Source organism: Haemaphysalis longicornis, unplaced genomic scaffold, assembly GCF_048455015.1.
Source record: "Haemaphysalis longicornis isolate Haplotype H1 unplaced genomic scaffold, Haemaphysalis longicornis Haplotype H1 scaffold_5, whole genome shotgun sequence".
Taxonomy (NCBI): Eukaryota; Metazoa; Arthropoda; class Arachnida; order Ixodida; family Ixodidae; genus Haemaphysalis; species Haemaphysalis longicornis.
In genome coordinates this window covers 176678796-176690224 of record NW_027526385.1, presented here as the reverse complement: position 1 = coordinate 176690224, position 11429 = coordinate 176678796, and the positions used below count along the sequence as shown (strand labels likewise).

Below are 11429 nucleotides of genomic sequence, written 5' to 3'. Positions count from 1 at the left end.
AACTTTATTAATGATACGGGGGGCTTGGTAGCCTAGTTGGGGAAGAGAGAAGAAGGGAAAGAAGAAATAAAAAATACAGGTGATTTTCCGCGTGTTTTAGAAAGTGTTCGATATAGACAATAATTTCATATACCTGGGGTTGATATATCGATACTTCAATAAAACGTGCTGTTGGGCTAATTGGTACATACTGAATGGGGGGACTTTGTGCAAACAAGACGAGGACGGTGGCAGATGAGACAGGTGCTACTAACAACAAAGTCCCCTCATTCGATATATCGATGTTTGACTGCATTCAAGGATGCCACGTTAGCAACACGCTACATCTAGCCATTGATAGCTGCCACTGTCACCGAACACAGGGCACAAAATGCCAATTTGATTTCATCTCACTTTTTTTTTGTCTACCTGTGCCCTACAAAACTTATACAAATAGTAGCTTTAAAAGGCATTTCTAAAATCAGTTGCAGCATGTTAGAGCACTTGAACACCAAAAAAAATGTCTCCTTGAGTGCGAGGTTATGCAAGTGTGGCTAACGGATTCGCATCACCGTGTATTCCCATGCCATGGTTGTGGAAGTTGACGTAGCTTACAGTAGATAAAAAAAAAATTGTTTTTGTGTAAAATGAATAGTATATTCAAATTTAATCGGATTTTTACATTTGATGTTTTGACAGCCTTTGTAAAAGAACTGCTGGAGGGATGCAGCTGAACAAGGTACCAGTGAAACTGTGCACAAATCAAGGAGTGCAATAAGACTGAAATTATCATTCTATCTGGTTTGTAGCAGAAGTTACACGTTGGAGCCTGGAACGTGAAAACTAGAAAAATTGGTTTTGCCTTGCAGGCCCAAACTTCAAATGGTGTGAGATGTCAACAGTGGAGGTGTGAAATCAGGAAATTTGCAGGCAAAAATTGGAGCAGGGTTTCGGAACACAGGAACAGTTCGAGGAACATGGAGAGGCCTTTATTGTGCAGGGAATACAATACAAGCAGACTTACGATGATGGTGATCTAGGTGCCTTTTTCACGTGCACGCAGGTCTCCAAGGCGGTGACAGTGGCCAAATCTGCGACAGCGTCCCACGGCAAGTTTGCCGGCACCCTGAAGGAGGAGAAGAACGTCAAAGTTCGCCGTGCCAAGCGCAAGGTGGTTTGACCCCCTCCTCCTCCTCTTATGTAGAAAGCGTCTTCTTTCGGGTGAATCAGTTGTGAAACTCTTAACCCTTTGAGGGTCGAATTTTTTCGCCAAATGCGACCCCCCAGGGTTGATTTTCTTCATTGCTGATTTAAATTCCTCGGATGAATCTATTTCGAAAAAAAATTATCGTAATGTTTTAGGGTAACCATAAATTGGCAAAAAAATCGTTCGTGTTGTTCATATATGTGGTTTATTCATGAGTAACACAACAAAAATTCTAAATAAAAACGAAAGAGTAACAAGCCAGCACCTTTTGAGTGAATCGAAATCAGATAAACATTAGTTTTGCGGGCACAAAAAGCGGGAAGCGCCCGGAGGACGATAACGAAACCAACCGCTGCACGCGCGGCCGCGCTCGTCCGGATGTAGGAACAATAGACGGCACACCGCCCATAAAATACAAAAAAAGGAGAAAAAAGCCTCATCAGTTTCGCAGGCGACCTTGGTCCGTGGCAGGCGCAAGAAGCGAGAGGCGCCCTGTTTAGTGAATACACAAGCGATAGCCGGCGCGCCACTGAAGTAAATCATAAAAAAAATAAAAAGAAGAGCCATCGGTGCAAGAAAAAAAATTGACGTATTTCCGCTGTGTGGCAGCACATACCAATCAAGAGAAGTTGGCGAAAAAGGTGCGCTTTTTAAAGATACAAGCAATGCTGTACATGTGCATCGTTGACCATTTTGAAAGTGTTTGCCGATGCCGTACATGTACGGCCGTGACCCTCAAAGGGTTAAATAAGCTATGCGTATAGGGTGGCAGGAAAGTAGGAGATCGTTTGATGGCTTGGTGGCTGTGCAAAGAGAAGGGATGCACTGTTTTTGCAACCTAAAGGCCTAGAGTTTAATGGGGGAATGGGATTGACACAGGAACACTTTAGTGAAGAGTGGGTACTGCCCACTTTTACCTATGTTACGGCACAACACCACGGTGTTGGTAAGATTTGGCCGTTCGCATAGTGACAGCTGGAAAAGTATACATTCCAGCAGCAATGGCCAACAGTTTCGCCCACATTGTCTGCAGGCATGATGGGATGTTCCTAGAACAGAGTTCACACTGTCTGCTGGTGCAGGAACACTTCAAGGGACAACTTGTTGAATACATGTCTTCTTCCCAGTAGAACTTAGAAAATAAGCGTCTGGTTAAGTTATGGACACAATTAAACTTCATTATACTGAAGGTGACAGGACACCTTGAATTGTTCATTATGACAGTTACGTTTTATTAAAGCCATAGTGGAAATGTTACACATTGTGAGTGCCATACTTGGTTACCCGAAGCAAACAGGGTGAAAGAGCAGCATGCCGTATGGCGGGCCCAATAAGATCACGGTGTTTCTCTTACTTTGTTCTTGAGAAGAAAAATTAGGGGAAACGGCAAGTACTTATTTTGTTAAAAACATGGGTTCTGTGCAGACAATTGGATGAGCACAGGGTAAGATTGCGTCAAGGGCAGTACCTCTATTTTTTTTTCGCGCTTCTTCATTCGCGTTGCCTGCAATTGCATTGGTAGTATAGCTGTTTTGCTACCTAGTATTTTAGACAGCCTACTCGTTGAAATGTCGAAATCTTTTGCCATCTTGGTCGTGTTATCAGTTGTGGGTGGCCACGTGTTGCGTGCATCGATGGTGGTTGCCGTGCGAGTGAGCGTGGGGAGGATGGCTGGCTTTGTGGGTGTAGTGTGCATGGTGCGCTATGCAGTTTTGCATGTGGTGTTACTAGAGGAGGTGTGGCGGGAGTATAAAGTTCTAAATACGGTCGTCGGCACGTTCCACTCGGTCTCAAATTCGCACCGCGCATCGTCATGAAATTGGCTCAGTTTTTGTTTCAAAGTGAAAACTGCTTGCTATAGTCCACGACTGGCAAATTTTACTTTGTTAAAGTGAGCTGCTGAATATGTAGCGTTTTTGTGGGGACTTTCAAGTGAAATTACAGTTTGTTGGTTATATCCATGATTTTCTTATGGGCGGTCCTGCTGTAATGAGACGTAACTGTAAAGTAGTGCGAACACCCTTAGTTACAGTTGTAATTTGCTCCTGCGGGGTTGAAACATTCTATATTTCACTACACCTCTGTGCAACCTTTCTGGCAGTCGCGGACCGCAGCTGATTGTGCATGTATTTTTTTTATTGCGTCATTTTCCCACAGGACATCAAAATTATGCAAAAGCTATATATAATGGGAACACCTGATATGTAGATATATGAGGAATCACAAATGAAGGAGGGAAAAAAGTGCCGACATGCGGGATGCCAAGATCAGTGGTGCTTCAGAAGGAGGAAGGAATGTGCTGCTATTCAGTGGGTGCCTGTGTCCTCCATGGTTGAAGATAGTAATATACCTTTTTCTCCTGGATTTTTATCAATGCTAGAACTAGCCTTTGCAGCTCGGTGGGTTGTGCATTCGCGAGTGGTACCACGTAATCTATGACCGGAGGCTCCATACTTTGCTCTGGGCTGCCAGAACCCTGCCCGTTATGTCCAAAGCTAAATTTCCGCAAATGATTGGCCCCTTTTGTGGTTATTGCAGCATTTCATCAGCACACAAAGATGTACTGCCCTGGATGCTTCCCTTGTGGATTGGTCTTGCAGTCCTCCTGGCTGTTTGAAGTATTCAGGGTGTTTACACGATTTGCCCTCTCCTCATTCTCTGCCCGTACAGTTTGAGTCCAACTTTGGGGACAGCCGCAAGGAGCGGGATGCACAGATGAAGGTGTTTGAGGAGATGCAGCGCAAGAAGCCCAAGCTGGACGTCAAACAGGTGAGTGTGGCCGGGGACAGATGCAACAGGCATTTGTCGGTTCTTGGGTGTGCTGTCTGATACCTGGCTGGGCTACTGGATGCTCACTGAACTGCAGTGTCTTGTGTGGCGGGCTTAAATGGAAATGTGGCTGTTTGTACGTGTGTGCAGCGTTGGAATTTCAAGCAAGATTTTGTTCAACTCTGTGGTTATTTCATGCAAGGATGACTAATACATTTTGGGGGGCAGCGCATCACCTGCACCCACAGGAACTTTGCTAGTGGTGGGCCCATGCAATGAATATGTCGCGTAGTGGCGACTCTCTGTTCCTAAGCAAAACACGTTTGACGGTTGTCTTAACAAGCTTCAACAGAGTGCCAACATTAGCTTTGAAAGCAAGTGTGCAAACGCATTACACACACCGTGCTGAGAACGGAACTATACCTGACTCGATCAGTACACCCGTAGCAGCTAAGTTGTTGTTGTGTCAAATATCAAGCATTGTCCTTCGCATTTGGAGCTGGTGTTGATGGCATGCATTCACATTTACTTTTCATTGCGTCTTTTCTATTTCTTTTTTAATTCGGAATGAGAAATAGCGACATTCCACTCCTTAGCCGACATGTACTCTTAATGGCCAACTGCACTGAAAATTTTCACCTCTTAGAAACCTTATCTCTATATAGTCTGCCTTTTGAGGCAGTCTATATGGAGATAAGGTTTCTAAAAGGTCAAAATTACGGCTGAAAGATACAAAGTATGACAGCTGAAATACGCGTATGCACAGTGCAAATGCCAAAAAAAAAATTGGCGATTTAGAAAGCGAAATTGAAGAGAGCGCCGCCGTTACGGAAAGGCTGAAGTGACGTTGCAGCCGGCGAGCGGGCAGCCAGCCGGCCAGAGCAAAGCTGCGTGCGACCACTGCACGCTCACAGCAGTGCTAGGAAAAGTGCACTGAGCAGAGCTCAGAACGGTTCCCCTGGCTAGCCGGAGAACCAAGCACTTGGCCGGCCACAATGTCACTTCCCCTTCACGGCTGTTCGCACGATCTGCTAGCGGGTGCAGCCTCATTCGCGATATGGAGCTGTTTTAAATATTTACAATTAACAAGCCATTTCACGGGGCTACCAGTCATGACCCAGTTTCTTTGCTGATACGCACTATGCGTCTAATGTAGATTTTGCCGAGGTGAGATTTGAGTGCAGTAGGAGGCCTTTAAGCGTGTCTGTCTACCATGGGTGCTGGGTAATAGAGGGATACTAGTACCCCTGTCACACGGCAAGTCTGGTGACATTTACAGCTTTAGCTGTGAAGGCCATCTGTTTGGCCGCAAGAATATCGAACGAATGGCATTCTGTGATCGAATGAGTTCGAAAAACACATTTGCATTAGCTTCCGAACTGAATGGGTAGCCTTGACAGCACTAAACAATAAAGTTTAATAACGAACTGCACAGCACTGTGTCTAGAACATAGCGGTGAATCAATATTTTTTCTTTTTTTATGTTTTTTTGTTAATAGAAAAGAAAAACTGTAAACAATACCTTTGCAAAGCTCTACCGTGTTTGCTGTGCTACCTAGATGTGGATTTGGGACTTACTTGTCTCGGCTTGGCTCGGTTCAGTCACCTAAAGCAGAGCTACACCTTTATCATTTCAAGAGTACAATTACTTTGTTCTAAAAATCGAAACGGTAGAGAAACATGTAGACGTGTTTACACTATCCTGCAATTCTGTGAGCTCCCTAATCGTCGCTGCTATCATTATCACATGACATTTACTTCGTTGTGTAGACATGAATGTCTTTCACAGCTAATCTCAGTTGCTTTCGAAGGCAGACAGAAAAAGAGGGCGAAGTTGTGCCCTTGTTGATACTGCTTGTCCCTTTGTCTTGCTCTTTTTATTGCTCTTGTTATTCTCCATATTTGTGTGTATGCTGTGGAGGGAATAGCTTTACCCTTTGTTTTTCAAGAGTATGTTGTCGCCAGACCACTTGGATGACTGCCCACTTTGTATCAATCATAGCTTCCTCTTGGGACTGTCACAAGTAGAGATAAGCATTAGAATTGGTGTGAATGACCATTAATGGAAATGCAGCAACATGAGTATTTGTGAAGCGACTCCTCAGTAGCAGCTCTGTCCCTGAATCATATCCCCCCCCACAAAGTATGTTCAGCAATTCCAAGGTGTCCACTATTGGCGTGCGGCGTTGTCAGTGGCCATTTCTGGTGTGCCTGCAGTCACCTGTAGATTTCATAGCGAGAATTTAGAGGATGTGCTTGGGGCCTGTAAAATGCGCGAAAGGATAAGTGATAATACAGTTGAACCTCGATATAACGAACCTCGATTTAACGAAATTCGCGATATAACGAATTTTTTCAAGTTTTCTAACAAAATTTTGCTAAATGCATGTATTTTTGTCTCGATTTTACGAAGTAATTTTGTGCGGCGCTTTCGATTTAACGAAGTCACGGCAAGAAAGGAAGAACGAAATTCCGGTCGAGGCACGTTTTATTTTGCCTCTCAGGCCCTACATTGAAAAAATTCAGTGCTCAAATTGACTATTGAAGACTCAAATGAAAGAAAAGCGGTGAAATCTACGGTTAACAACAATTAAAAACGAAGAACGAAGCTGCACAAACCGCTAGCGGTCATAGACGGTTTAATAGTGCGGCCACTATTTTGACGTCTCCATCGTTGCCTACGCCAGCGCTCTCTATGCTTAGGCTACCGAAGCCTATTTCAAGCTTTTTTTTTCAACGCGTCATTGCTCACGGTGCTGCTGCTCTAGGTTGTGCTCGCTGATAACCAAATTAATATTTTGTTCGTGCATCGTTAGGTGAGTTTTGTAAGCAGCATGAGCACTCCAAGAGAAAGAAAAGTGTTCCGAACAAGAGCCTGAGGAAGTTCGGTGAAACTGACAGCCACCGAAGTGTGATGGATGCCATCGATGTTCTGCGGAGGCACGCAGGTGCACACGAATGTTAAGACCTTGTTAGCGCTGTCAGCATACGACCGTCACGTAAAGCCCGCCCTGGTCAAGAAACGCCAAGCACTGCTTACGGACTTCTTCACTACGGCTTGAACATCGAGTGCTGGTGGCAATAAATTGCTCTCTTTGAACGTGGTCATCTTCGTTTCACCAGCGTTCATTAGACAGCTGCGGTGCGGAGAAATCAGTTTCGTAAGGGCTCAGTGGGCATAAAAGTAATTGCTTAATCGAATTTGGCCGGAAGAATTTTATTTAATGTAAGCTTTCCGCTTTCCGGAGCACGTAAGTGCTGCTCCACACAGTGAAGCGGTCCGCGTGTACTCCGCTGAACTCGCAATCATGGCTTTATCTCGAGTGTTGTGGTTGCATCACGCGCCTATACTGCAGAGCCTTTGTACATGAAAAAAGTCTTTCGAAAGTTTCATAGCAGCCTTCCGCTGTTGGCCCGCCGCGCCTAGGCCCCTAAGCCTACCACTGAATAGACGAAAAGAGGCGTAACTTCGAACGAGCACCTCGGCGGGGTGAAGTTCACGGGACATGGATGCGGGCGCGGGTTCAATTGACTATAACAGCGGCATTTAGTAGTGACCGAAATGAAAAAACAAAAAGTGGAAACCTAGTCTGCTATCATATTTAATGAGGCGTTGCGGAAAAAGCACCGGTTTTACGATGACACATGAACTACCGTCGGCTATCCGAATTCCATTGCCCAAGTGTTGAAACTCTTAATTCACACAATTTTCGCGGCCAGTTTTAGTACAAATTTCGCTTTAATTGGAGAGGTAACTACATAGCAGTTGTTGCCTGGCGAGGGCCAAAGTGTTAAAACCCCAATAACTGGTTAAATGAACTGTAAAATCGAAACCTCGATTTTACGAAATTCTCGATTTAACGAAATTTGCGGCCCCAAGTACGACTTCGTTATATCGAGGTTTAACTGTATTAGGAACAAATTTGTAGCTAGGTAATCACTAAAGGCGAACCCCGCTACAACAAACTCCGCCGCAACGAAATATTTTCCGATTCCCTGTCAGCTAGCCTTAGAAGTCATTGCAACGAAGTCCTCGCCACAACCTTCAACGAAATTTTCACTCAGTGGGGCTGGGGTGGAACATTTACTTAACGACAAAATAAGCATAACGCCGGCCATTTGTAAATTTTTATACATTCAGGGTGTTAAGTTTGACCAAAAACATGCGCCGTGGGCCCGCACCACTACCCGTAAACAAAAACAAACTCATAGGTGGGCACCATTGTTTGCTGGTGATAACAATGTGGCTGGCCATCTTTACACGAGGCGGAGGTTTTTTTCCAAGCCAGACCTGCAGCCAATCCGTATCCAGTTGAAGTCGCGCTGCGCAAATGTGCCCGACTGCCGGTGAGGCGCTGCGCCATATGTAATGTGCTGTGAGCTGCTGTCATTGCGGTTTTTCTTCTACCAACCTTCAAAGTCAAAAGCAAAAATAATGTTTTTCTGTTTAGTCTTGAACCTGTGTCATCCTTTCTTAATTGTTATCACGCAGTCACGATAAATTAAAGCGTGCGGCTCGCTTGCCAAGGTGAAATGCCCAGTCAGAGGATAAGATAACGGATGGGGCTGCTCCCACGTGCGAGAGGGGGGCTTCCGACAGCCTAGCAGCTATCTGCAAGTAATCAGCTCGGTAGATACGCCTTATTTTACTGCAATATATTTTGCAACTGTATTTCTTTGCACCCCCCCTCCAGTAATGCGCTGTTTATGTGCAGGTAAAAAATAAGAACTAGAGATAACCGTTGAACACAGCGTAATTGCACGTCACTCCTTTTTCTAAACATTGTATTATGCAGTCAGTGATGTGGATAATATACAGGGCTATTTTTGTTGCCGTTCTATGGTATGTTCAGGCAGAATTCGCGCTTCAACAAATTTCCGCTTCAACAAAATTTTTCGCACGTCCCGCCAATTTCGTTGTAGCGGGATTCGACTGTATTGAGGGATAAACAACACATTCGTTGGATAGTGGTACATTGAAGTTTGTTTTTGTGTGCCTGAATGTCACTTCATTTGTGCTTGCAGGCTGCCAACCAGGTCATGCACCAAGTGGAACTCGAGTGAGTCATTTCTGACATTGTAGCATTGTTCTAGGAATGCCTCTCACTTCGCTCAAAAGTATAGCAGTGAAGGAGGACCGTTATTGTGCCCACTTCACTCTGTTGCGTCTGCTTCGTTGTTAAGAGAGTCCCCTTGGGATCCTGGAGCTTAGCAAATCGTTTCACTCAGTACCAATACAGTCCTAACTCGACTGATAACATCTTAGATTTTACTGTAATTTTTTTTTCACTCCTCTCTCATTGAATGTCAGCTGATTCGCAGTTCCTGGTACTGTTTCCAAAACACAGCTTGGAACGAGAGCATTTTGGGCAACACCAGTGTTGACCTTGGGCTGTTCTAGGCCTTGCAAAGCTAGGAAAGCAGTGGAAAACATCTGTGCACTCGACCCCAGATATATCGAGTTCCAAGGGAATCACAAAATAGTTTGATATATCAATAATTCAGTGTATAAAAATTTTTTTTTGCATAGGATTTCCTAGGAAATGTTGGGACTGTTTGATACATGCAATAATTTGATATATCTGGGTTGAATATATCCGGTATTGGCTGTACTTGTCAAGATACATACAGAGAATACACTTCACCTCTGAAATGGTTGTGAGGGCAGGAGGCCTTTATTGTGTTGTCAGATGGTTCATGCGCAATCTTTGTTCTATTAGCCTACGCAGAGTGAAAGACGTGTAAAGCCTTACTCATGGTGCGTGATGTGGTCCATTGAGCTTTAGTTTCCAGTTTGAAGCCTAAATTTCAAGTCTTTGTCAGGCTCTGATTATGGCCATTCTTTAAGGTCAAGCCGGTTCCATCAGAACTCTGATCCCCAAGTGGTCAAAATTAATTCAGAGCCCGCCACTGCAGCATGCCTCATCGTCTGTGTAGTGTTAACGCGTTAAACCCCACAATCAATCAATCAATCAATCAATCTATCATCTGAACTCTGTTATAAAATGGAAATGCAGTCAGCATTGGCTTGTTTCATTCTGTTCCGATGAGTCAAGTTGTTATAAACGAGCAGCAGGTTTCGTCAAGTTTGGCTACAGTATTTATTTTTGGGAGATTCGCTTCTTTCACTGCGCTTGGTGGTTCTATTATTAGCAAGCATTGTGGTTGTTCTGCAGTTTATTTTAAAAATCAGTTATGACCTTCTAGTACAACCAAATTAAATTTCGTTATCATTGTTCTCAACGTCGAGAATTGCTAAGAAATGCCCCCTAAAAAAAGAGGAAGCATTGTAAAGCACAGTGTTGCCATAATTCCGACGCACCTGCTTTTTCATTTTTTAGAAAGTCTTTCAAGATTCGCATTCGTGTTAGAATTGAGTGCCAACCTAAACTGCACTGTGAATTTTTTTTGTTGTTACCGACAGTGCAGAAAACCGTAGCCTCGCATTAGCGCAAGCAATGTGTTGTGATTAGGCAGTGGTCAGGGAGAGCTCTCTTAGCACAGTAGTGGCATCCATAAACGGCTTGCCCCGTAAATAAAACTTTTGCACTTGTTTCCAGTCCTGAAAATCAGGCGTGCTTTTGAATTTGGGGGCAGGTTACATTCGAGCGTAAATGTCTCGCTACCTAATAGTATGGCCTCCTCTGTTAGCCCAAGGGTTGTTTTTGAGTACAGTGATAGACTGCACGGTAGCCTCCAACAATTACGCTTTATATGTTAAAATAACTTTTCTTTTTCGTTTCTAAACAGCCAATTTCTAACTGACAAAATGCCATGAGGGGTTGTGCGAGCTCTGCCGCTAGATGCAATGAATAAAGAACTTTGTACAGTGCATTTTGTCACCATTTCTCATCCTGTTTTTCTCTTTTTCCTTTTCTTTCTTGCTTTCAGCCCGTCCGAGAACCGAGGGAAGAAGAAGACTCGCGGGAAAGAGAAGTCGTCGAAGAAGAAGGGCGGCCTCAACCGCAAGGGCCGGGGTCGGCCGCAAAATGCAAAGTACAAGAAGGGGAAGAAGAAGTGATCGGCCAAGATGCCATCCTCTGTACATTAGGCTACTGCTCCTCCTGCGTGTTGCTATGTGCTGCAATAACAGGCCTCTCAGGGGCATGTTGGGTGGAGAAACAGCGGCTCACCTGCTCTGTCGTGAGATAAAGGAAGGGTGGTCTCTGCTGCACCACTTGAGAGTTGTCTGCTTTTTGAATACTTCTCACAGGCTTCTTGGTGTAGACATTGCTTGAACAGTGGTAAGTTGCTGGAAGCGCCAAGGAAGAGGTTGGACACCTGTGGCTTTCACTGCAGCCAATGAGAAGCTGGAAAACATTTCTTTATTTTAAAATTCTTTTGGCATAAATGTTTTTTCAATGTGTAAAAGTTGCAGAAGTCTCACTCAGAATACGACAACCTTGTGACCTCCCTCTCTGCATTCTCCTTTTGGGAAATGTGTATTGCACGGTCTGTGGCAGTTAAAAATTGA

General features: G+C 44.3%; 1 protein-coding gene across 1 annotated transcript in view; it reads left to right on the top strand.

Annotated features, from left to right (window-relative positions):
- LOC144138832 (ribosome biogenesis regulatory protein homolog) overlaps window positions 1-11137 on the top strand; it is a 37697-nt gene extending 26560 nt beyond the window's left edge. Inside the window, exons 9-12 of the mRNA XM_077671320.1 lie at window positions 1043-1150; window positions 3857-3955; window positions 8981-9015; window positions 10847-11137. Coding sequence (XP_077527446.1) covers window positions 1043-1150; window positions 3857-3955; window positions 8981-9015; window positions 10847-10976 — 372 coding nt within the window. The 3' untranslated portion in view covers window positions 10977-11137. The remainder of the gene's footprint in view (window positions 1-1042; window positions 1151-3856; window positions 3956-8980; window positions 9016-10846) is intronic.
- The last annotated feature ends 292 nt before the right edge of the window (window positions 11138-11429 follow it).